Source organism: Hypanus sabinus, chromosome 17 (assembly GCF_030144855.1).
Source record: "Hypanus sabinus isolate sHypSab1 chromosome 17, sHypSab1.hap1, whole genome shotgun sequence".
NCBI classification, from domain to species: domain Eukaryota; kingdom Metazoa; phylum Chordata; class Chondrichthyes; order Myliobatiformes; family Dasyatidae; genus Hypanus; species Hypanus sabinus.
The window spans coordinates 15,975,610-15,998,361 of record NC_082722.1 but is presented as its reverse complement, the minus strand read 5'-3'; the positions used below and the strand labels follow the sequence as shown (position 1 = coordinate 15,998,361).

Sequence of the window (22,752 nt, the reverse complement as noted above, 5' to 3'; positions counted from 1 at the left end):
GATCATGAAAATACAGCCAGAAGTATCAGAAAAAATTGAGGAATGGGAAAAAGAACTTCATTGTCTTATACCCACTGAGCAATGGGAGAAAATTTTACAATTAGTCATTTGTCTTCTATTTGTGCTAAACATGCCCTAGTACAATTTAAGGTTGTACATGGAGCTCATATGTCTAAGGATAAACTTGCTCGATTTTATTCTTATGTTAATCCAACCTGTGACAGATGTCATTCTGATGTTGTTTCATTGACCCATATGTTTTGGTCTTGCCCTTGTTTGCAAAACTACTGGAAAGATATTTTCAGTATTATTTCAACAGTTTTGAATATCAATTTCCAACCGCATCCTATTACTGCAATTTTCGGTTTACCAATGGCAGATAATAGTCGTTTAACCCCCTCATCTCGACGAATGATTGCATTTGTTACATTAATGACTAGAAGATCTATTTTATGGAATTGGAAAGAAATTAATCCTCCAACTATATTTCAGTGGTTTTCTCAAACTATCTCGTTTGAGCTTCGAAAAAATTAGAAGTGTTGTCTTTGATCCTTCAGTTAAATTTGAAGAAACTTGGAGACCATTTATTCAACATTTTCATATGGGTTAAATTGTCTTTTCCTAAACCTCACTTTTATTATCCTTAATTATTTGGATGGAGGTTCAGAGTTATTGGCACTACTGTATATATTTGACATTGTGCAATGGCCCATGTTGGTTAGTGTTTTTTTTTCTTTTTTGGGGTTTTTTTAAATTTCTTTTGTTCATAAATACTATGAGTTTGGGAGGTTATATATTATCATATATTTGAATGTCTATTTAAACTATTAACTATGTACTCTCAAACTCTTGTTCATGTTTCATTTTTTTCATTCTCATTTCATTCTCAAATTCATGTTTCATTTATGTTTGCTTAAAAATTAATAAAAAGATTTAAAAGAAAGAAAGTGATGCAGCCTGTCAGAATGCTCTCCACAGTACAACTATAGAAGATTTTGAGTGTAATTGTTGACATGCCAAATCTCTTCGAACTCCTAATGAGGTATAGCCACTGTTTTGCCTTCTTTATAACTGCGTCGATATGTTGGGACAAGGTTAGGTCCTCAGAGATCTTGACACCCAAGAACTTGAAACTGCTCACTCTCTCCACTTGTGATCCCTTTATGAGGATTGGTTTGTGTTCCTTCCTGAAGTCCACAATCAGCTCTTTCATCTTACTGACATTGAGTGCCAGGTTGTTGCTGTGGTACCACTCCACTAATTGGCATCTCACCCTCTCATCACCACCTGAGATTCTACCAATAATAGTTGTATTGTCAGCATATTTATTGATGATACTTGAGCTATGCTTAACAACGCAGTCATGTGTATATAGAGAGTAGAGTAGTGGGCTAAGCACACACCCCTGAGGTGCATCAGTGTTGATTGTCAGTGAGGAGATGTAATCACCAATCCATACAGATTGTGGTCACTGGTTAGGAAGTCGAGGATCCAATTGCAGAGGGAGGTACAGAGGCCCAGATTTTGCAACTTCTCAATCAGGATAGTAGGAATGATGGTATTAAATGCTGAGTTATAATCGATGAACGGCATCCTGACATGGGTGTTTGTATTGTCCAGGTGGTCTAAAGCCGTGTGGAGAGCCACTGAGATTGTATCTGCCGTTGACCTATTGTGGCAACGGGCAAATTGCAATGGGTCCAAGTCCTTGCTGAGGCAGGAGTTCAGTCTAGTCATGACCAACCTCTCAAAGCATTTCATCACTATAAATGTGAATGCTACGGGGCAATAGTCATAAAGGCAGATCTCATTATTCTTCTTAGGCACTAAGATATAATTGTTGCCTTTTTGAAGCAAGTGGGAACTTCTACCCGTAGCAGTGAGAGGTTGAAAATGTTCTTGAACACTCCCACCAGTTGGTTGGCACAGATTTTCAGAGCCTTTCCAGGTACTCCATCTGGACTTTCCACCTTGCTAAGGTTCACACTGTTTAAAGACAGCCTAACATTGGCCTCTGAAACAGAGATCATAGGGTCATCAGGTGCAGCAGGGATCCTCACAGCTGTAGTTTTATTCTCCCTTTCAAAGCCAGCAAAGTGAAGTATCGCTGCCATTCATGCTATTGGGTTTCACTTTGTAGGAAGTAATGTCTTGCAAAGCCTGCCATGGAATGATGGTTGCTGCCAGACGGAGTGGTTTATCTCAGAAACTGCTGATCTCCTAGGATTTTCCAAACATAACAGACTCCAGAGCTTACAGAGAATGGTAAGATAAACAAAATAAAAATCCAGAAAGTGGCAGTTCTGTGGGCAAAACTGCCATGTTAATGAGAGAGGTCAGAGGAAAATGGCCAGACCGGTTCAAGCTGACAGAAAGGTGACAATAGCGCAAATAACCATGCATTACAATAGTGGTATGCCCAAGAGCCCATCTGTATCTGTAACACAGAAAACCTTGAGGTGGATGAGCTACAGCAGCAGCGGATCACAAAAATACACTCAGTGGCCACTTTATTAGGTACAGAAGTTAATAAAGTGGCCACTAAGTATATATCACTCACTTCTCAATATAAAATTGTCTCATCACTTTATTACGATCTTCACATCCTTAGCTCCACAAACTACCTCATTATGATATTGTACTTTATCGTTTGTCTGCACATTTTTTCAGTTGCTCTTACACTTTGTCCTGCATTGTTATTGTTTTACTTTATTCTAGCTCAATGCATTTGATCTGTATAAACAGTATGCAAGGTAAGTTATTTGCTGTATTTTGGTACACGTGACAATAATAAACCAATACCTACTTATAAATTATGCCCTATATCTCTAAAGTCTAAATTATTAAAATAAAATCAGAAAAGGTTTTGGTCCATATAGTGATCTGTGGGGATTGTCAAAGATGTGAAAGAATGGCCTTACAAACAGGAAACTTGGCCAGTTAGTTCCATTCGTCATGACCTGCTGGGATTTCTGTTTGACTTCTATGAAGACAGAATCTACAATGAGATCACCAACCAAATACAATATATTTTTAACAGTTGTTTGATAACCTCAAAAGTCACTAGATTTCTAAATCAATCCTTAGTGCATCCTTAATCCTAGGTCAACATCTTTTGGAAACTGATGCTGACTGATGCTAGATTTGATGCTAGAATTGCTTTCAAATTCTACGCCATCAAGAAACACTTTAGTCCCACACTTGCTAGAAACTGCATCTAGCTTTCCTTTTTCTTTCGCAAATTTATTAGCATGCATAGATGCAGTTAATCTGTTTTATACTTAAAGTATTTGAGAAATAACCCTACTCCGTCCAGGATGGGAAAACTTATATCTCAAATCCAGTTTTAGTTAACAGTAATTTTTACAACATCTCACAATACCCTGCATATTCTAAGCTGATGTTTTTCAAGAGGCAATCAATTCTACACAAAATTCTTCTGTATAGCTATACACTGCCATTCACCAAGGTTAATCAGGATCATTATACTCCTGACATCAAAAAATAGCTCAGATTTCTCATATTATAGCTGGAAAACTCTGAGGACTGTTGTCATCCTGGTTCATTGGCTGCTCACCTGTGCATTCCCAAAAGGAACATTCTGACAGTACTTTTCAATGTCTGCTTTACATGACACAAAGAGTTCAGGCTCCAGACGAATGTCCTCAGTCTGTCAAGAGAAGGGAAAATCTTGAATGTAAAATTGTGATTTTATTTTGTAAGCAAAAATTCCCTTTAAATAATCTTAGAATTCCTTCCCAAAGGTAACAAATTACAAAGGGTAATCGATAAGTTCATGGCCTAAGGTAGGAGTCAAATTTAGAAAACCTAGCACATCTATTTTTCAACATAGTCCCTTCCTACGTTTACACACTTAGTCCAGCGGTCGTGGAGGATACGGATCTTGGACCTCCAGAAAGTGTCCACAGCAGGGGTGAATGATAAGTTTATAGCCTAAGGAGTCACTAAGAAAGAAGATGAGTTATTAACTTCAAACTTTCCGCATAATCACTCAAAGAGTTGAACTGCATGTGCATGTAACAAGAGCTGTATAACTCATTTCCTTCTACCTTAAGCCATGAACTTACCAATCACCCCTGCTGTGGACACTTTCCCCACATACATAATATGACGCCATTGATAAGCCTACTTTCCCCCAGCTATTAACATGGCAAAATTAATCAGGATTAACAAAATTAACCTATACTATCCATTTGCCTTGCTTTTCCACACACAAACCTACAGAGGTAGCAAGTTCCTCTCTGCAATTTTAGCTCATCACTTCAACTATGCCATCTATGTTGTCACTTCTGAAAGACCCCAGATGTAATTTGAGGGCATGTCTCATTCATGTCTTACTTAGCAGGGGAATCATTACCCTGCCTTTCAGACTACGTGTAATTAAAACTGAACAAGACCAAGTTACAATGTCACTGCTTCATACTGAGGTGCACTTACCATTTCTAATTCTTCCACACGCAACTGTTTCCGACATTTAATGGAGACACGCTGTTCTTTGTTGTCCTGAAGTGTGTCATTTCTTACTGTGGTGCTCAGACAGAACACAACGTCCACTCTGCATTGAAACACAAGGACAAAGAGCCAGAATTATTTTCACAAAGTTTCTTTCATCCTTTCTGCTTACTGATTTTGTCTGCCTAATCGTTGCCGGTGTATGTTTCCAATGACATTCAAAGGTCCAATTTAGTGTCAGAGAAATGTATACAATGTACGTTCTGAAATGCTTTTTCTTCACAAACATCTATGAAAACAGAGAAGTGCCCCAAAGAATGAATGACAGTTAAACGTGAGAACCCCAAACTAACCCCCCAGCTCCCCCTCCCTCGTATACACGGCAGCAAGCAATGACCTCTGAAATCTTGCCCACGTAGCCAGTAGTAACCACAGAATTGCACTTATGGGCTGTGGAAATCTGTTGCAGAGTACAACTTTCACTATAGCCATGATTGGGGAGCAACTTCACTTTGCAGACTCGTGCTCCTAGGGACAGTTTTGAATGGCAATGTCATACTAAGCAAAAAAACAAGATTCAGTGCACGTTGGAAATCTAGAGCAAAAGACACCCTTCGGTCTTGGCCCGAAATGCTGACCATTTATTCATTTCTGTAGTTGCTGCCTGACTTACTGAGTTCCTCCAACACTTTGTGTATCACACTAACCAGCAATGCTCACACCATGGGAATGTATTTCAGGCCAGCCACCATGACAAATTATTTAAACTTGTTAACATATCTGCTGATGCTAGTAAACTCAACACGATCTGGACATCTTCTGGGAAAAATGACTTTAAGTTACCTAGTCATTAGACCAGAAGAATAAGACAGAGGCAGAATTAGGCCATTTGGCCCATTGAGTCTGCTCCGCCATTTCATCATGACTCATCCTATTTTCCTTTCAGCTCCAGTCTCTTGCCTTCTCCCTCTATCTCTTCATGCCTTGACCAATCAAGAATCTATCAACCTCTGCCTTAAAACATACATAAAGACTTGGCCTTCACAGCTGCCTGTGGCAAAGATGCTAGAAAGAGAAAGAAACTAAAACAGAAAATGCTGGAAATATTCGGTTCAGGCCATATCTATGGAAACAGAAATAGAGTTACCGCTTCAGGTCAGAGATCCTTTGTCAGAATTGAAAAGAAGCTTGTAACACTACAGTGATGGTGGGAAAGAGGGATGACTCCAGAAGATTGAAACCTGAGTATCCTGGTATACATATCCCATACTTTTCTATGATGTTGTGTCCATGTTCTCACACTCCATAACTGTTCACATTTACTTATTGACTAGATAATCTGTTTGCAGCTTATCCCCTTGGTCACTCTGAGTCATACCCCCTTTTACAGCCAGCCCTGCAACTGTACAAGCGTCTTTTCAGTTCTGACAATGTGTCTCAATGCTTCAGCATTTTGTTTTTGTTTTAGATTTGCAGCACCTGCAATCTGAAATCAGGGGTTAATGGAATCAGATTAATACAGAAGGGAAATATTTTTAGACTGTGTGAACTTACTTCTTCTTAATGTTTGGGCACAACTTCAACACATCTTCTTTACATGCCATCTTAAACTTGTATGAAAAACGGAAATCTTTCATTTGAATCTGTTAACAATTAGTAGAAATGTCTCAGTTACTTTATCAAGAAAAAGAATGAAACATTACCATCTGAGTTATGATAAACATCAATTCTCACCTAGTCCCACTGGCCCGCACTCAGCCCATAACCCTCCATTCCTTTCCTGTCCATATACCTATCCAATTTTACTTTAAATGATAATACTGAACCTGCCTGTGCCACTTCTACTGGAAGCTCATTCCACACAGCTACCACTCTGAGTAAAGAAATTCCCCCTCGTGTTACCCTTAAACTTTTGCCCCCTAACTCTCAAATCATGTCCTCTTGTTGAATCTCCCCTACTCTCAATAGGAAAAGCCTATCCACGTCAACTCGATCTATCCCCCTCATTATTTTAAATACCTCTATCAAGTTTCCCCACCCCCCCCCCCCCCCCAACCTTCTACGCTCCAAAGAATAAAGACCTAACTTGTTCAGCCTTTCCCTGTAACTTAGGTGCTGAAACCCATTAGGCACTTGAGGAGATTTAAATGTCAACAAAGATGCAAGCAAGTTCCTCAAGATGTACAGTGGAGAGGATTCTAACTGATTGTAACACCATCTGGATGCACAATATCATAAAAAGCTGCTGAGGGTTGTAAACTCAGGATGGGCTGATGTTCTCCACTGCTGAGGACATCTTTGTCGTTGAGGAAGAGCTTCTCCTCTGCTGTCAGATTCTGAGCGGACAATGAGCCCATGAACACTACATTATTTTTGCTCTTTTTGCACTACTTAATTTAACTTTTCTACATTTCTTACTGTAATTTATAGCATATTTTATGCATTGCACTCTACTGCTGCCACAAAATAAATTTCCCAACATATGTCAGTGTATAGATTGTTCATATCACCAAAAATTTTCACACAGCAGCAGCTCTTCTAGTGACTAATGACTTCTTAGAGTTGAGTGGACAGTTAGTGTTACGTTACAAGACAAATTTTTAAATTTGCCAATTGATTGTACGTGGATCAGTGAAAGTGAGCAATCAAGTTCCAAAGCATTCTTGCTAAAAGGAAGTTAAAATTCTTTTCAGGCTTTTTTTTTCATTAACCAAGCAGGTGGTTGTATTTGAAACTCACATAATCTACAGATAAACCAATAACTTGCCAAGCAACACATCTTAGAAGCCTTTATGGACTGCAACCCATTCTTGCTCTAATGGGATTGATACAATGGTTTATCTTACCAATTGGAAATGCGTGACTCCAACAGCACACTTTTCGTTCATCTCCTTCTGGTGTTTATTTTGAACTAGGCACTCCATCAGGTCACCACTATCAATCTGATTATCTGCCAACTCCTGCAAGAGGAGAAACACAATGAAATCACTGCTTGAAATGAGTGTGGGAGAAATTAGTTGATCATAACAATGCCAAAAGACTTAAAAAATCTCTGCAGATTAGTTTCATTTTGGCTAAAAGGAAATGCTGTTACTCACATGACAATATATCTGAATGACAGGATCACAGGCTCTCATCAGCAGGGCTTCAATCTGAATATCCTGAAAGGCAGTAATAATCAGAAAGTTATTTCTCTTTTCACTGAACTACAGAGAATCAATTCAGATTCTAATATGCCGAAAGAAAAACCAGAGGACTCAAAGATTAAAGTCAAGCAAATTTAAGTGAACTTCTGCACTACCTGTAACAGATTGGTTAATGCAGTACCTTCTTTAAACATGCTGTTGAAGTCAATTAACAAAGACAATCAAGCAAATTAAGTTGCATGGAGTGGAGACCACGAAAATATTATTGGAATGATTTAGTGATATTATGCAATTTAGCATAATATCAATGGGATATTTGTTCAATTGCCTAGCATTTTAATAATTTGAACTTTATTGCCAAGAATAATTTTTTTCTCTGCAACCGGATTTTCTCGATCTCAAAGTAAAACCCAACCCAATTTATCCACTCCAGCATGAAACAAATATATAAATTTTTCAGAGCATATTAATTTGTTTTACACATTTAAGTAGTGGGATAATTTGTTTACCAACCTTCCCTATTATACAAGAGTTAATCTAAGCATACATTCATTTAAAGAAGCAAATTCAACGATTAAGCAGTCGATTCACTTCATTCTTTATACATTTGGGAATAACAAACAACTACACACCTAAAACTAATTTATCACAGTTATAAATGCTGGTTGGGTGGCAAGTTGATACATTTTTAAAGTCCTCTTTCTTCATGATACATATCAGGTGATTTCTACACTAATTCCTAAAGAGAAACCATGTCAGCCAACATCTATTTTCTCCATTGTATCACACTAACATTCCAGTTTCTTGGAATTCAGAACCACATTTTACCACATTATAATGCAGAAATAGCAACAGAATAACTTAGGACTAACTACACACTGTAGTTTCTACATCATTCCCTTTGATCAATCATGAAGAACTTTAAACAAAATTTGCTTCACCTGTTTTCAATGTGTTACACCCTAACACAGAGTACAAAGTCAGATCAAAAGTAATTAAAACAGTGAAAAACCAATAAAAATCAACTCATATGAAGGTGCCACCTTAATTACAAGATATAAGCTGAGAATTTGGCCCTAAATTTTGGTGCTAAAATTGGGGTTGGGGGGGGGGGGGGGGGCAGAGGGTGCCAACTTTGGGAAAACGATTTATTGTATTATGCATTATTTATTTATTGGCTGTTTGAGTTAAATACAAAAGAAAATACAAACGCTTATGAAATCTACACAAAAGATCTACAAAACACATTCTGTTTCTCAATTTACTTGTACACACTGTTGTCGTCAAACGTTCAGAGCTTCAAACTCTCACACTCTTCGTTATCACACTCTCCGAAAATTGCGTCCCATTCTTCAGCAGTCATCATATCATTTGTCGATTTCTGCTTCGACATTGTTATTTGCAGCTTTACTGGCTAACAAATCGCCATCGTCTTCTTCCTAAAGCAAATTATCTTCAGTGCCATCCAAAGCATTGCTGATGCTGCACTTCTTGAAGGTCTTCACAATGCAGTCAGCCTTCATTTCCTCCAATTGCACCACCCACTCGCAAACTGTAGCTAGAGATGCTGCCCTCATATTTCCCGCTGTAGTGAATGACTGATTTCCAGACATCATCCATTCGTTCCACTGCCAACATATGAATTCCCTGAATAGTTTGTTTAAGCTCACATCTAGTGGCTGGAGCACAGATGTCAAACCACTAGAGATGACTGCAACGTCCGTATTTTCAGCTTTCAATGCTGCTTTTGTCTCACCTGACAAGTACGCTTTGAACATGTCCTAGACGAGCAGCGACTTTTCCTTCCTGAAACCTTCGGGACGTCGATGCCACACCTCTTTAACCCACTTCGTCCATCCAGCCGTGTTCTTGAATGTAAACAACAACCCCACAGAATTTTTCTTTCTTTGGGAATGCTTTCCTCTTAAAAATCACCATCAGTGGTAGTTTGGTCCCATCAGCCATACACGTAAACACGACAGTAAAATGTTGCTTCTCGTGTCCAGCTGTTTTGACAAGGATTGTTTTCTCCCCCTTCTGATTGACAGTGCAGTTGCCAGCAAAATCAAAGAACATTGGTGTCTCGTCCATGTTACTAATCAGTGAGAGAGGGTATGAATGTGCCTTTCAATGCTTGATTACAAACGATTGGAAGGCCGTAATCTTATTTTCAAGGTCGCTCGGCAAACTCTGAGCAATCTTTGTTTTTTGTCTCAACACAGGATCACGCCTATTCATAAATCTAGTGCACCAACTTGGTGTGGCTCTGAAATTTTCACTGACCTCACGGCGTTTTTCCGCCCATTTCAACACTTGAACTCGAATCACTTCTCTGGTAACAATGTATCCAGAAGATCGCTGGTGATTCACCCACACTAAGACTTTTTCTTCCAGTTCTGGCCACTGGCATGTTTTCCTGCGGTTTGCACATTTCGCCTTTGGCATTTCCCTCAGCGTGTCCTCTGCCTTTCTCCACTCTCTCACTTGTTTCTCATTTACACTAAACTTCTTAGCAGCTGCAGAATTACTTGTTCCTTTAGCAAAATCAACAACCTTCAGCATGAAGCCAGCATTATATCACATTCGTTTTAATCTTTTGTACATCATGGTTGCAAACTCAATACTGAGTACACGTACTGATCCTGCCACCCTGTGTTATGTTTTAACGAGATTACGATGGGCGCTAAATTGTTTCACAGGGGTTACATTTCAGAGGATTCTTTACCATTGGGAACTTAATCCAAAACTTCCCTCCATGATTTAGTTATTAAGAATTCACTTATAGTACTCTACAATGTGTAGGCCTATTTTCTTAGCAGGTACTGGTTCACAAAATTTCCAGGTTCCGGATCCAGCAAAGCTGAGTACCAGTGTGTGGGATCTTGTGATCCTTTCTGGTTAAATCAAAAACCTCTACAAAAGGGGTCGGCTTATACAAAGGTAACATGAAAAAGTCACTTTTTTAACCTTGAAAATGGGGGGCGAGTTGGCTGATATTCCAGGTTGGCTTATACACTGGAAGGTACAGTAGATGAGCTGTGATGGCTAATATGATGAGGGACAACAAAGTCAGGAGTGGTAATGGGCTTTGATGGGGTAGCAAAATGACACAGGAGGAAGTCATTCAAATTTCCAGCGTGTCTCTAGACTCCGTCGGAGACAGAAACTGGTTAAGGCATCCCCAAAGTATATTTTCAAATAAGTGTGAACTAGGGAGAAGACAGGTAAGGCAGGAGATTTCAGAAAATTAGCAGCCATTATTGAAATAATAGATAAATAACTATTGCAAATGATATTACCAAAGCATCCCTCTGACATGCTGCTCTGATAATAAATCTGGAAACTGGAAAAGTCTCAGAGGATGGCACAGTCATTAAAACATCTGTTGGCTCACTTAATATTATTAATATAATAATTAATATAATAATACCTCTGATTCCAGCTCTGTCAAGTTACCCACTATTTCCCTGCAATCCGCTGCCAAGTCATCGAGATGGTCCTGGAGACATTCCAGCTCCTGGAGACAGCAACGCAAACCAGCAATGAACATTAGGGATCAACTAATTTGAGAGAAACAATGGTTGTGATTGTATCCCAGTATCAGCAGCAACAAGCAGGCTGCACATACACCATCTTCTAAATAAATTAGATTCATGTGCTTAACAAAATTATTTTCTAAACCGTATAAATGAGTGCTTGCGTATTCTCACAAAATGCATACTTTTTACGTGCTATTTGATCTGCTTACATCTAAATAATTACTTTGGACAACCTACAAAAAAACCAATCCTAAACTGTTTCACTATGGTACCAGTTGAACCTCCAAAACACACTACCTTTCAAGGCAAACATGAAGCAACTGTGAAATAAAGCAGAGCAGCATTAATGTCAAGTATGCCACAGTGCAGCTGCTTTTTATTAGATAGAATAGAGCAGCAACTCAAAATACTCATACTAAAATGGATCCAGTTAGCAGACTACTAGCGCAGATGTATACAACCCCAACAAATACGCAGTATGCTCTAGTCTCTCCACTTTCTAAATCCTTTGGGCTAGATTCAGGGTGTGCTGCAAATCAGCCTGGCATTACCTGTCCAGGATCTGTCTTCTCACTGCACCATTTGCCAAGGTCTATTATACAACGTTCCTGTAATCCAGGCTCCAACTTCACATCCAAGGCACGTTGATGAAGAATACGCTGAATCTCTGCTCTACAGTCTCTGGATAACTGAAAAAAATATGCTTCTGATCAGTTTGTCTTTCATCATTGTCAAACAATAGTTCATAATTGAAATATTTTACAGCGTAGATACAGGTTTTGCAAACCAACAAGCTTTAGACAAGCTGCCTCACAGCTTTTGATGATTGTTGCATCAGCATATCTTCAAATCACCATTCAGCTTCCCCTATATTTTCCATCCTTTTAGCCATAAAACTGCCAGAATGTAAACCATTACAGTGTGATCAGTAAAATGCTTGATGAGGTACAATTTGAAACAAATACATAAAACAGAAATTGATCATTTAAAAAGTAAATGTCTTTATTAAAACAAGGATTGTTCAAATCAGTTTCCTCAATGGTAAATCTCCAATGCACCTCTGCTCAAATGTGCATGCAGCAGCCAGCAGAGAACAATTCAAGTCTCCTGGGCCAACTCCAGCATTTCTCAAATACAACCCTCTCAAATATGAAGCATGATCAAATATAAAGAAGGACTAATACAGATCATGCATTTGAACCCTTGGATTAGAATAGCCTTCAAGTTTGATGAAACATTAAAATTATTTACTTAAATATTATATTTCAGCGGCGAATGCAAATAATTTAACACCATCCATGAAGTTAACATCCTTTAAAAATATTTTAAATAAGCATAAAAATCAAAGGCTGTAAAGAAATGCAATAAAATGAAGGTCACAATAATATTCCCTTATAAAATAGAGGCAGGAGCTCAGAAAACACAAATCATTTCTACTTAACCAAATAAGATTGCCAAGTTCAGAATTCTGGCAACAAATACCTCTTCTCAAAAAAGAATAGCCAATATCCCCCTCACCCAGATCCACCCACCACCTGTTAGTTCTTGCTCAAACCCTTCTCTCCACTTTTTAAAAACACACAGGCCTGCTTTCTTTCATCCAGTGCAGATGAAGGGTGTTAACCTAAAAAGGTGTTGCTCCTTACTATTAACTACACAGGCAAATTTTGTCCTGTTTGCAAATATCTTTATTATACTCCCTACATTTAAGTCCATACCATTAACTTGTCATACGCATTTAGTCCTGTGCAGCTCCGCTGTTTGTGGACTTGCTGTAGCAGGAGAGGGGGAGAATGTTGAATTACTGGGTGAACAATTAGTCTTCGGAGTCCTGCAGGTCTATGTCTTTAATTGACACTAATGCTTTTATGCTGGTGGGAGTAGAGGGTCACTGCCTTGCTGCTGCTTGTGCGTGGGAGGAGGGAGCTGGGGCAGCTTTGGGGTTCTAATGTTTAACTGTCATTCATTCTTTGGGGCACTCCTCTATTTTAGTGGATATTTGCAAAGCAAAAGAATTTCAGGATGTATATTGTATACATTTCTCTGACAATAAATGTACCTACTGAACCTATTGCATACATGTAAGTACAGTCAGATTCACAATCAGATCAATGTGTATCAACAAATCTGACAACCTGGTAAAACAAGTTGTCCTGGAGCCTGTTGGTCCTGGCCTTAATGCTGTGATACCATTTGCCACATGGTAGCAGCTAAAAAAGTATGTATTTAGGGTGGCTAGAGTCCCTGATGATTGGGCCCTTTTTTTGAACCTGCTGCTGTAAATGTCCTGAATAGAGGAAAGTTCACATCAACAGATGTGCTGGGCTGTCTTTTCTGCAGTGCCCTGTAATTCAGAGTAGTACAATTCCCATCCCAGGCTCAACTAGAATGCCACTGATGTCAATAGGGGTTAGCCTGTCTCCATTCCTCCTGTAATCCACAATCAACTCCTTCGTTTTTTCAATATTGAGGTAAAGGTTGTTTACTTGGCACCACTGTGTCAGGACATTAACTTCTCCTCCGTAGGCTGTCATTGTTGGAAATAAGACCTACCAATGTGTTATCTCCAAATTCAATCAGCAGATTGGAGCAGTGTGTGGTAATGCAGTTGTGGGAGTATACAAAATAAAGGAGGGTCTCATGACACAGCCATGGGGGGCTCCTATGTTGAGGGTCAGAAAAGCAGAGGTGCGGGAGCCTATCCTTACCACCTGCTGGCAATCCAACAGTTAGTCCAGGATCCAGCTGCACAAGGCAGGTTGCAGCCCAAGGTCTCTGAGCTTCTTGTCAAACCTGGGGGAAATTATGGTGTTGAATGCTGAACTGTAGTGCTTTAAGTACAGTTCACATATCCATATGCATTGATTACACAAATGATCCCTAACTCTATATAGAAAACTTGTGAACCCTTTAAAATTTTCTCTATTTCTGCATGAATATGACCTAAAGTGTGACAGATCTTCACCCAGGTCCTAAAACTAGATAAAGAGAATCCAATTAAATAAATAACACAAAAACATTATACTTGTTCATTTATTTATTTATTGAGAAAAATGATCCAATATTACATGTATTTGTTGGAAGTAGTATGTGAACCTCAAGGATTATCAGTTTATTTAAAGGGAAAATTAGAGTCAAGTGTTCCAATCGATGGGATGACAATCAGGCATGAGTGTGGGAGGTTCTGACCTATTTAAAGAACATGGGGCTTCACTATCAAAGTCTGATCTTCACCACATAGGTTTTTGGAAGGAGATCAAGGAGATTTCTAAGGACCTCAGAAAAAAAGTTGTTGATGTTGACCAGGCTAGAAAACGATGCAAAACCATTTCTAAAGAGCTTGGGCTCCACCAATCCACAGTCAAGCAGATGGTGTACAAATGAAGGAAATTCAACACCATCGTTACTTTCCCCAGGAATGGTCGACCAACAAAAATCACTCCAAGAGCAAGACATGTAATATTCCTGGAGGACACAAAGAACTCCAGGGTAACATCTAAGGAGCTACAGGCCTCTCCTGCATTGGCTGATTTCAGTGTTCATGAGTCTACCTTCAGGCAAACACTGAACAACAGTGTGCATGGCAGGATTGTAAGGAGAAAGCAACTACTCTCTAAGAATACTGCTACCCATCTAAACTTTGCTAAAGACCATGTGGATAAGCCAGAAGGCTATTGAAAGAATGTTCTGTGGGTGGATGAATCCAAAATAGAACTTATTGGCCTAAATGAGAAGTGTTATTTTTGGCAAAAAGCTAACACTACATTCCAGCACCCCCATCCCATCTGTGAAACATGGCGGTGGCAGTGTCATGGTTTGAGCCTGCTTTGCTGCCTCGGGACCAAGACAGCTTGCCATTATTGATGGAACTATGAATTCTAGATTTTACCAGCAAATTCTACAGAAAAAAATGTCAGGGTGTCCGTCCATGAACTGAAGCTCAAGAGAAAGTGGGTCATGCAACAAGACAATGACCCTAAGCACACAAGTCAGACTACCAAAGAATGGTTGAAGCAGAAGAAATTTCATGTTTGGGGTGGCTAAGTCAAAGTCCTGACCTGAATCCTATAGAAATGCGTGGAGACCCTAAAGCAAGCAGCTCATGTAAGGAAGCCCACCAACATCCCAGAGTTGAAGCAGTTTTGTGAGGAGGAATGGCCTAAAATTCCTCCAAGTCCATGTGCAGGATTGATCAATAGCTATCAGAAACATTTGTGTGAGTTATTGCTGTACAAGGGAGTCACACCAGTTAGTGAAGGCAAAGGTTCACATACTTTTTCCAACAAATACATGTAATATAGGATCATATCTTGGATTATTTGTTTAATTGGGTTCTCTTTATCTAGTTTTATGACTTGCATGAAAATCTGATCACATTTTAGGTGATATTTATGCAGAAATAGAGAACATTCTAAAGGGTTCACAAACTTTCAAGCGCCACTGCACTCTATTTTTTGTATGACCTCTATGCACAGGAATTTACTTCTGGATAGTCCAAAACCAGGTTCAGATGTGACAGATTCCAAGCATACCAGCACTCTATTTCAAAAATTCAATTTCTGACACATCTAGCATGCCAGCAATCTGAATGCTACATAGAAATTACGTGGAATCCCTGCCAAAATAGTAAAAACAGTTTGCAGAGATTTTTAACCCCTCCCTGCTTTAAGACCACTATCATTCTGGTGCCCAGGATAAACAAGGTAACATTTTAACGACTAGCACCCAGTGCTCTCACATCAATCATCGTGGAGTGCTTTGAGAGGCTGGTCATAGCACACGTTAATTCCAGCTTCGCAGGTAATCTTGATTCACTGCAATACACCTACAGCCAACACAACAACAGGTGCCATCTCCCTGACCCTACACATAGAAACATAGAAAATAGATGCAGGAGTAGACCATTCGGCCCTTTGAGCCTGCACCGCCATTCAGTATGATCATGGCTGATAATCCAACTCAGAACCCTGTACCTACACTCATCTTTGGAGTATCTGAATAGTAAAGGCAGCTGCATTTGTCTACAGTTTATTGCTATAGCTCTGCTTTCAATACTATAATTCCAAGCAAACTCATCACAAAATACCTTTGACCAAGGAGTCAATGCCTCTTTCTGCTATCGGAAGCACAAGGGACTTCCTGACTGACAAGACTACAGTTAGTAATGATAAGCAGCAACAACCTCTGCCATAATTATTTTAAACCCAAGTTTGCAATCTTATCCCCTTATTTTACTCTCTGTATACTTATGACTGCAAGACCAAATTCTGCTCTAACTACATCTACAACCTGAAGATGATACCCTCATAGAGGCCACACCGCAAATAACAATGCAGGAAGAATGTAAAGAGCTTAGTAAGATGGTGCCATAACAACATCAGCAAAACTAAAGAGCTGGTCAATGACTTCAGGAAGAGGGCAGTACACTTGCTTGAGGCTGACATACTTTATTCTGCATTCTGTTACTGTTTTACCTTGTTCTACCTTTATGCACTGTGTAATGATTTGATCAAGGTGAACAGTATGCAATACAGCTTTTCACTGTATCTTGGTACATATGACATGAGAGACCAACTCCAATCGTATGTTGTGCTGTTTAGTGCTGTGAAAACAAACAAGCCACCATTCTCACCCTGCGACCTTGTTCCTCTGTACGATAGGCATGGCGATACAGACAAGAAAACACTGCTCCAGGGGGTAGCATCTCACTGGTTTGATTCCAACCCTGAGTGTGGCACAGTCTTGAAGCATCACCCTGGCATTTACGATAAAGAACAGGATCCAGCCTGAGGAAAACCAAGAAGATATCATTAAAAGACTGGATAATTGCGTTTTCTTGAAGGGGTTTAAAAGAAAATCATCTTTTCCCAACCACACAGTGAAATAACTGATTTATAACCAGACAGCTTACATGATGTAGTCCATATAAGGATCCCCCAACCACCCATGTCTGTACAGAGAAAGTCAAGGAATGCAGTTGACAAAACAAGTTTATTAAAATTTTCACCTTCTGTCTTGACTTGGGATTTTGCCTGTACTTTCAGCTTTAAGGCAGTCACCTGCCTCAAATGTTTCACAAAAGTCATCACCATCTTGTAAGTCATTCTCAGAAGATTATATGGAAACAAGTCTATATTTTTGTGAAGGCATGTGGAAAAGGAACATTGGCCACAACAACGTAAGAGATTGGTGCTCCATTACACTGTGCCATCATTTTGTAGCGATTTGCTTTCTCTCAATTATGTTTTTTGCAATCAATATAACTAATGATTTAGCAAAGATATACACCACCAAAATATTATGTGCTTTAGTGCATCAGAGCTTTTCTTGTGCAGTCCATTTGTTTTTAGGTTTTACTTGGCTGCATTGCCAAATCTGACCTTATTTTCCTTCTCATTACCATCTTGTAGCATGATAGGTTAAGTATTAAGAGCAGTGGGCATGCTATCCACATCACAAACATTTCACATTGACTCAATGGTGATTTATGTAAATTACTGGAATTAAGAATTAGTTATATTCTTCACAAGCTATACCTTAACATCCCATCCTTACTAGAGATTGAATCAATAGAAAATTAATACCTCATGCAGATTGTTAAGCAGGCAGCCGTGGACAGAGGGTGCACAATTTAGAGTTTTGAATTCACAAGGTACTACTGTGTAAACAAAGATTACTATCTTCTGAAGCTACAAAATTGTCACAGCAGCAGGTACACAACACAAAGCAATCTGGAAAACAATTGTATTTATACAAATAATGATTGATTCTTCAAAATATGCTTGCAGATAGATGCACTTGTTTAATTTTGGGACACAGCAAATCACCCAGTAATCACCCGACCATAACAGTTGATCACCCAGGCCATGCTCTCTTCTTGCTGCTGCCATCAGGAAGGAGGTACAGGAGTCTTAGGACTCACACTACCAGGTTCAGGAAGAGTTATTACCCCTCAACCATCAGGTTCCTGAAGCAGAGGGGGTAACTTCACTCAAATTCATTTATCCCAACACTGAACTGTTCCCACAACCTACAGACTCACTTTCAGGGACTCTTCATCTCATGTCCCTGATATTTATTGCTCACGTATTTATACTTTTTTTGAGTATACACAATTTGTTGCCCATTGCACATTGGTTGTTTATTGCGTTTCTTGGTATTTACTGTGAATGCACGCAAGAAAATGAATTTCAGGGTAGTATATGATGATGTTTTAAATATACTTTGATAATAAATTTATTTTGAACTTAAACTCTAGAAGTATTAGAATCCACCTCAAGACAGCAAAGACAAAGAGCTATATTAAAGAAATTCCGACCCCAACTCCTTCAGGCACATATCAAAACTTCAAGTCACAAAAGGACAGGGAGATGAATGTATTACAGAGATGTGCAGAACGCACCAAGTGGTTGAGAACACCCATAAATACAGTGAACAAGATGAATGGTCCAATATTAGAAAATATTTCAGGGTTAAGGTAATTGCTACTGTTGAAACACAAATGCCCTTGTCTCAAATTTGTGCATAGTGTTAAGGGAGGTCAAAGGTGGCCACTTATTTCACAAAACTGTTCACGGTCATTTATCAACATCAATAATGCACTGGAGGAACTCAGCAAGTCATGCCGCATCTATGGAGGGGAATAAATAGTTGACATTTCAAGCCAAAACCCTTCATCAGGACTGTAAGGGAAGGGGCAAAATTTTAATTCAATTTCCCATTCTGACATTCAGTCCATGGCCTCCTTTACTGCCACAAGACCACACTGAGGCTGGAAGAGCATCACCTTATATTCGCCCAGTTAGCCTGCAACCTGATGGTATGAACATCAACTTCTCTAGCGCCTGATGACTTCTACCCCTCTCCATTCTTTATTTTCACATTTCCCATTCTGGTACCTCTCTCATCCCTTTTCTTCCTCTCACCTGCCCATCACCTCCCTCTGGTGCCCTTCTTCCTTCCCTTTCTTCCACGGCCCACTGACCTCCCCCATCAGATTCCTTTTTCAGTCAATCTCTTCCACTTATTGTCTCCGAGCTTCTTACTTCATCCACAATCCCCCACCCACTTTCACCCTCATCTGGTCTCAGCTATCACCTGCTAGCTTGTACTTCCTTTCCCCTTCACCTTATTCTGACTTTGGCCCCCTTCCTTTTCAGTCCTGATGAAGGGTCTTGCCTAATTCGTTGACTGTTTATTCCCCTCCATGGATGCTGCCTGACTTACTAAGTTCCCACTACCTTTGACATCTCATCATGTGACCACAAGCAACGCAATCATCAATTATATATTACTGTATACAGATAGTACTCAATACATTTGACTTTGTCAGATTTTTTCCACCTGACCTTCCTTGGGGATTTGATTGCACTAAATACATCCATGGCTCCAGAGTCCAAGTGGCATTTCAACTGCATCACAAACTGATGCAATTTCATCCAATCCAAACTTGATAAAAGTCTGAACCCTTATGAAGCTTTTCTTCACCCTGCAGATATTTGTAGATTATGCTTGCACACAGACCAAGTTGGATCTGGCATACGTACCCAGAAAAGGCTCTTAAGATTTAAGTCCCACTGGGTAAATGCCACCATCTCACCATAGTACCATGACCAACGCACAGGCAATTCTAGGAAATGTTTCCTGGCTGCCATTCCTCTGTTCCTTGGCTGAGAGTCTAGCTGACTCCAGCACTCAGTGCTTTGGCAGAACAAGCACCTGACCATCAGATCAGGTCGCCAAGCCCTACTTGTAAATCTGCAGCATTTTCAGAACAGCAGCAAACAAAATTAGTTGATACCCATAAGCTAATTAATGAAATCAGGGTCCTTTTTGGTGGACAGCATTATCTAGATTACATCTACACTCCTCCCCTATTTTTCTACTGTTAGTAATCTCGAGATTACTGCCTGTGCCACATGACTGTGAGTATCAGAATAGAGTGAGGTGGAGGATAAATGCATGGCTGAGGGATTGGAGCAGGGGGAGGGATTCAGATATCTGGATCATTGGGACCTCTTTTGTGGCAGATTGACCTGTACAAAAAGGATAGGTTGCACTTGAATCCGAGGGGACCAATATCCTGGCGGGGAGGTTTGCTAAGGTTATTGGGGAGAGTTTAAACTAGAATTGCTGGGGGGTGGGAACCAAACTGAAGAGACAGAGAAAAGGGCGGTTGGCTCACAAATAGTGAAACCTTGTAGACAGTGAGAGGGAGGATAGGCAGGTGGTAGAGAAGGGATACGCTCAAACATCAGAAGGTTTGAGATGTGTTTATTTTAACCATAAAGCAATTACAGCATGGGAAACAGGCCAACTCAATCCTTCTAGTCCGTGCCAAACACTTACTCTCACCTAGTCCTACCGACCTGCACTCAGCCCATAACCCTCCATTCCTTTCCTGTCCATATACCTATCCAATTTTTTTTTTTAAAATGACAGTATCGAACCTGCCTCTACCACTTCTACTAGAAGCTCATTCCACACAGCTACCACTCTGAGTAAAGTTCCCCCTCGTGTTACCCCTGAACTTTTGCCCCTTAACTCTCAACTCATATCCTCGTGTTTGAATCTCCCCTATTCTCAATTGAAAAAGCCTATCCACATCAACTATATTTATCCCCCTCATAATTTTAAATAGCTCTATCAAGTCTCCCCTCAACCTTCTACTCTCCAAAGAATAAAGTCCCAACTTGTTCAACCTTTCTCTGTAACTTAGGTGCTGAAACCCAGGTAACATTCTAGTAAATCTCCTCTGTAATCTCTCTATTTTGTTGACATCTTTCCTAAGATTCAGTGACCAGAGCTATACACAATACTCCAAATTTGGCCTCACCAATGCCTTGTATAATTTTAATATTACATCCCAACTCCTATACTCAATGCTCTGATTTATAAAGGCCAGCAAGAAGTATCATGAACAAAACAGACGAGTTTAGAACGTGAATCAGTACTTGGAGCTCTGTTGTTGTGGTCATGACAGAGACTTGGATGGCTCAGGGGCAGGAATGGCTACTTAGAGTGCCAGGCTTTAAATGTTTCAGAAAGGCCGGGGTGGGGTGGGGGGGGCGGAGAGAAGCAAAAGTGTGGGGTGTGGCACTGTCGATCAGAGATAGTGTCATGGCTGCAGAAAAGGAGGAAGTCATGGAGGGATTGTCTACCGAGTCTCTGTGGGTGGAAATTAGGAGCAGGAGCAGATCAATAACTTACTGGGTGTTTGTTATAGACCACTCAATAGTTACAGGGACATCAAGGAGCAGATAGGGAGACAGATTCTGGAAAGGAGTAATAATAACAGGGTTGTTGTAGTGGGAGATTTTAATTTCCCAAATATTGTTTGGCATCTCCCTAGAGTGAGGGGTTTAGGTGGGGTAGAGTTAGCTAGGTATGTTCAGGAAGGTTTCCTGACACAATATGCAGATCAGCCTACAAGAGGAGAGGTTGATCTGGTATTAGGAAATGAACCTGCTTAGGTGTCAGTCTCTCAGTAGGACAGCATTTTGGAGATAGTGATCACAATTTTATCTCCTTTACCATAGCACTGGAGAGGGATAGGAAACAGACAAGTTAGAAGAGCGTTTAATTGGAGTAAGGGGAAATAATGAACTATCAGGCAGGAACTTGGAACCATAAATTGGGAACACATGTTCTCAGGGAAATGTATGGCAGAAATGTGGCAAATGTTCAGGGACTATTTGCGTAGTGTTCTGCATAGGTACATTCCAATGAGACAAGGAAAGGATGGTAGAGTACAGAAATCATGGTGTACAAAGACTGTTGAAAATCTAGTCAAGAAGAAAAGCTTCTGAAAGGGTCAAAAAACTAGGTAATGATACGAGATCTAGAAAATTTCAAAGCTAGCAGGAAGGAGTTTAAGAATGAAGTTAGGAGACCCAGAAGGGGCTATGAGAAGGCTTTGGCAAGCAGGATTAAGGAAAACCACAAGGCATTCTACAAGTATGTGAAGAACAAGAGGATAAGACATGAGAGAATAGAACCAATCAAGTGTGACAGTGGGAAAGTGTATATGCAACTGGAGGAGATAACAGAGGTACTTGATGAATACTTTGCTTCAGTATTCACTACAAAAAAAAGGATCTTGGCAATTGTAGGGATGACTTGCAGCAGACTGAAAAGCTTGAGCATACAGACAAAGAAAGAAGATACTCTGGAGTTTTTGTAAAGCATCAAGTTGGATAAGTTACCAAGACTGGATGGTTTAGAGTTTGTGAAATGTGTGCAGAACAGTTTTTTGCAACAATACATAGAAGTACCGACTAGAGATGGGGCAGTGTTGGATCTCCTGTTAGGGAATGCGATAGGTCAGCTGACAGATGTATGTGTTGGGGAGCACTTTGGGTCCAGTGATCACAATTGATGAAGGTACAACAGTAGATGCAGTGTATATGGATTTCAGCAAAGCATCTGATAGGTACCCCATGCAAAGCATATTGAGAAAATAAGGAGGCATGGGATCCAAGGGGACCTTGCTTTGTGGATCCAGAATTGGCTTGCCCACAGAAGCGAAAGAGTGGTTGTAGACAGGTCATATTCTGCATGGAGGTTGGTAACCAGTGGTGTGCCTCAGGGAACTG

The 22,752-nt window shown here is 39.9% G+C and overlaps 1 protein-coding gene across 2 annotated transcripts in view; it reads right to left on the bottom strand.

Moving 5' to 3' along the window:
- glg1a (golgi glycoprotein 1a) overlaps positions 1-22,752 on the bottom strand; it is a 180,395-nt gene that overhangs the window by 38,392 nt on the left and 119,251 nt on the right. For both annotated transcript variants that reach the window (XM_059992598.1, XM_059992599.1), the window contains exons 11-18: positions 16,791-16,944; positions 11,710-11,847; positions 11,050-11,136; positions 7,572-7,634; positions 7,320-7,433; positions 6,028-6,116; positions 4,459-4,576; positions 3,578-3,670 (exon numbers count right to left, since the gene is read on the bottom strand). In XM_059992598.1, the coding sequence (XP_059848581.1) occupies positions 3,578-3,670; positions 4,459-4,576; positions 6,028-6,116; positions 7,320-7,433; positions 7,572-7,634; positions 11,050-11,136; positions 11,710-11,847; positions 16,791-16,944 (856 nt within the window). The remainder of the gene's footprint in view (positions 1-3,577; positions 3,671-4,458; positions 4,577-6,027; positions 6,117-7,319; positions 7,434-7,571; positions 7,635-11,049; positions 11,137-11,709; positions 11,848-16,790; positions 16,945-22,752) is intronic.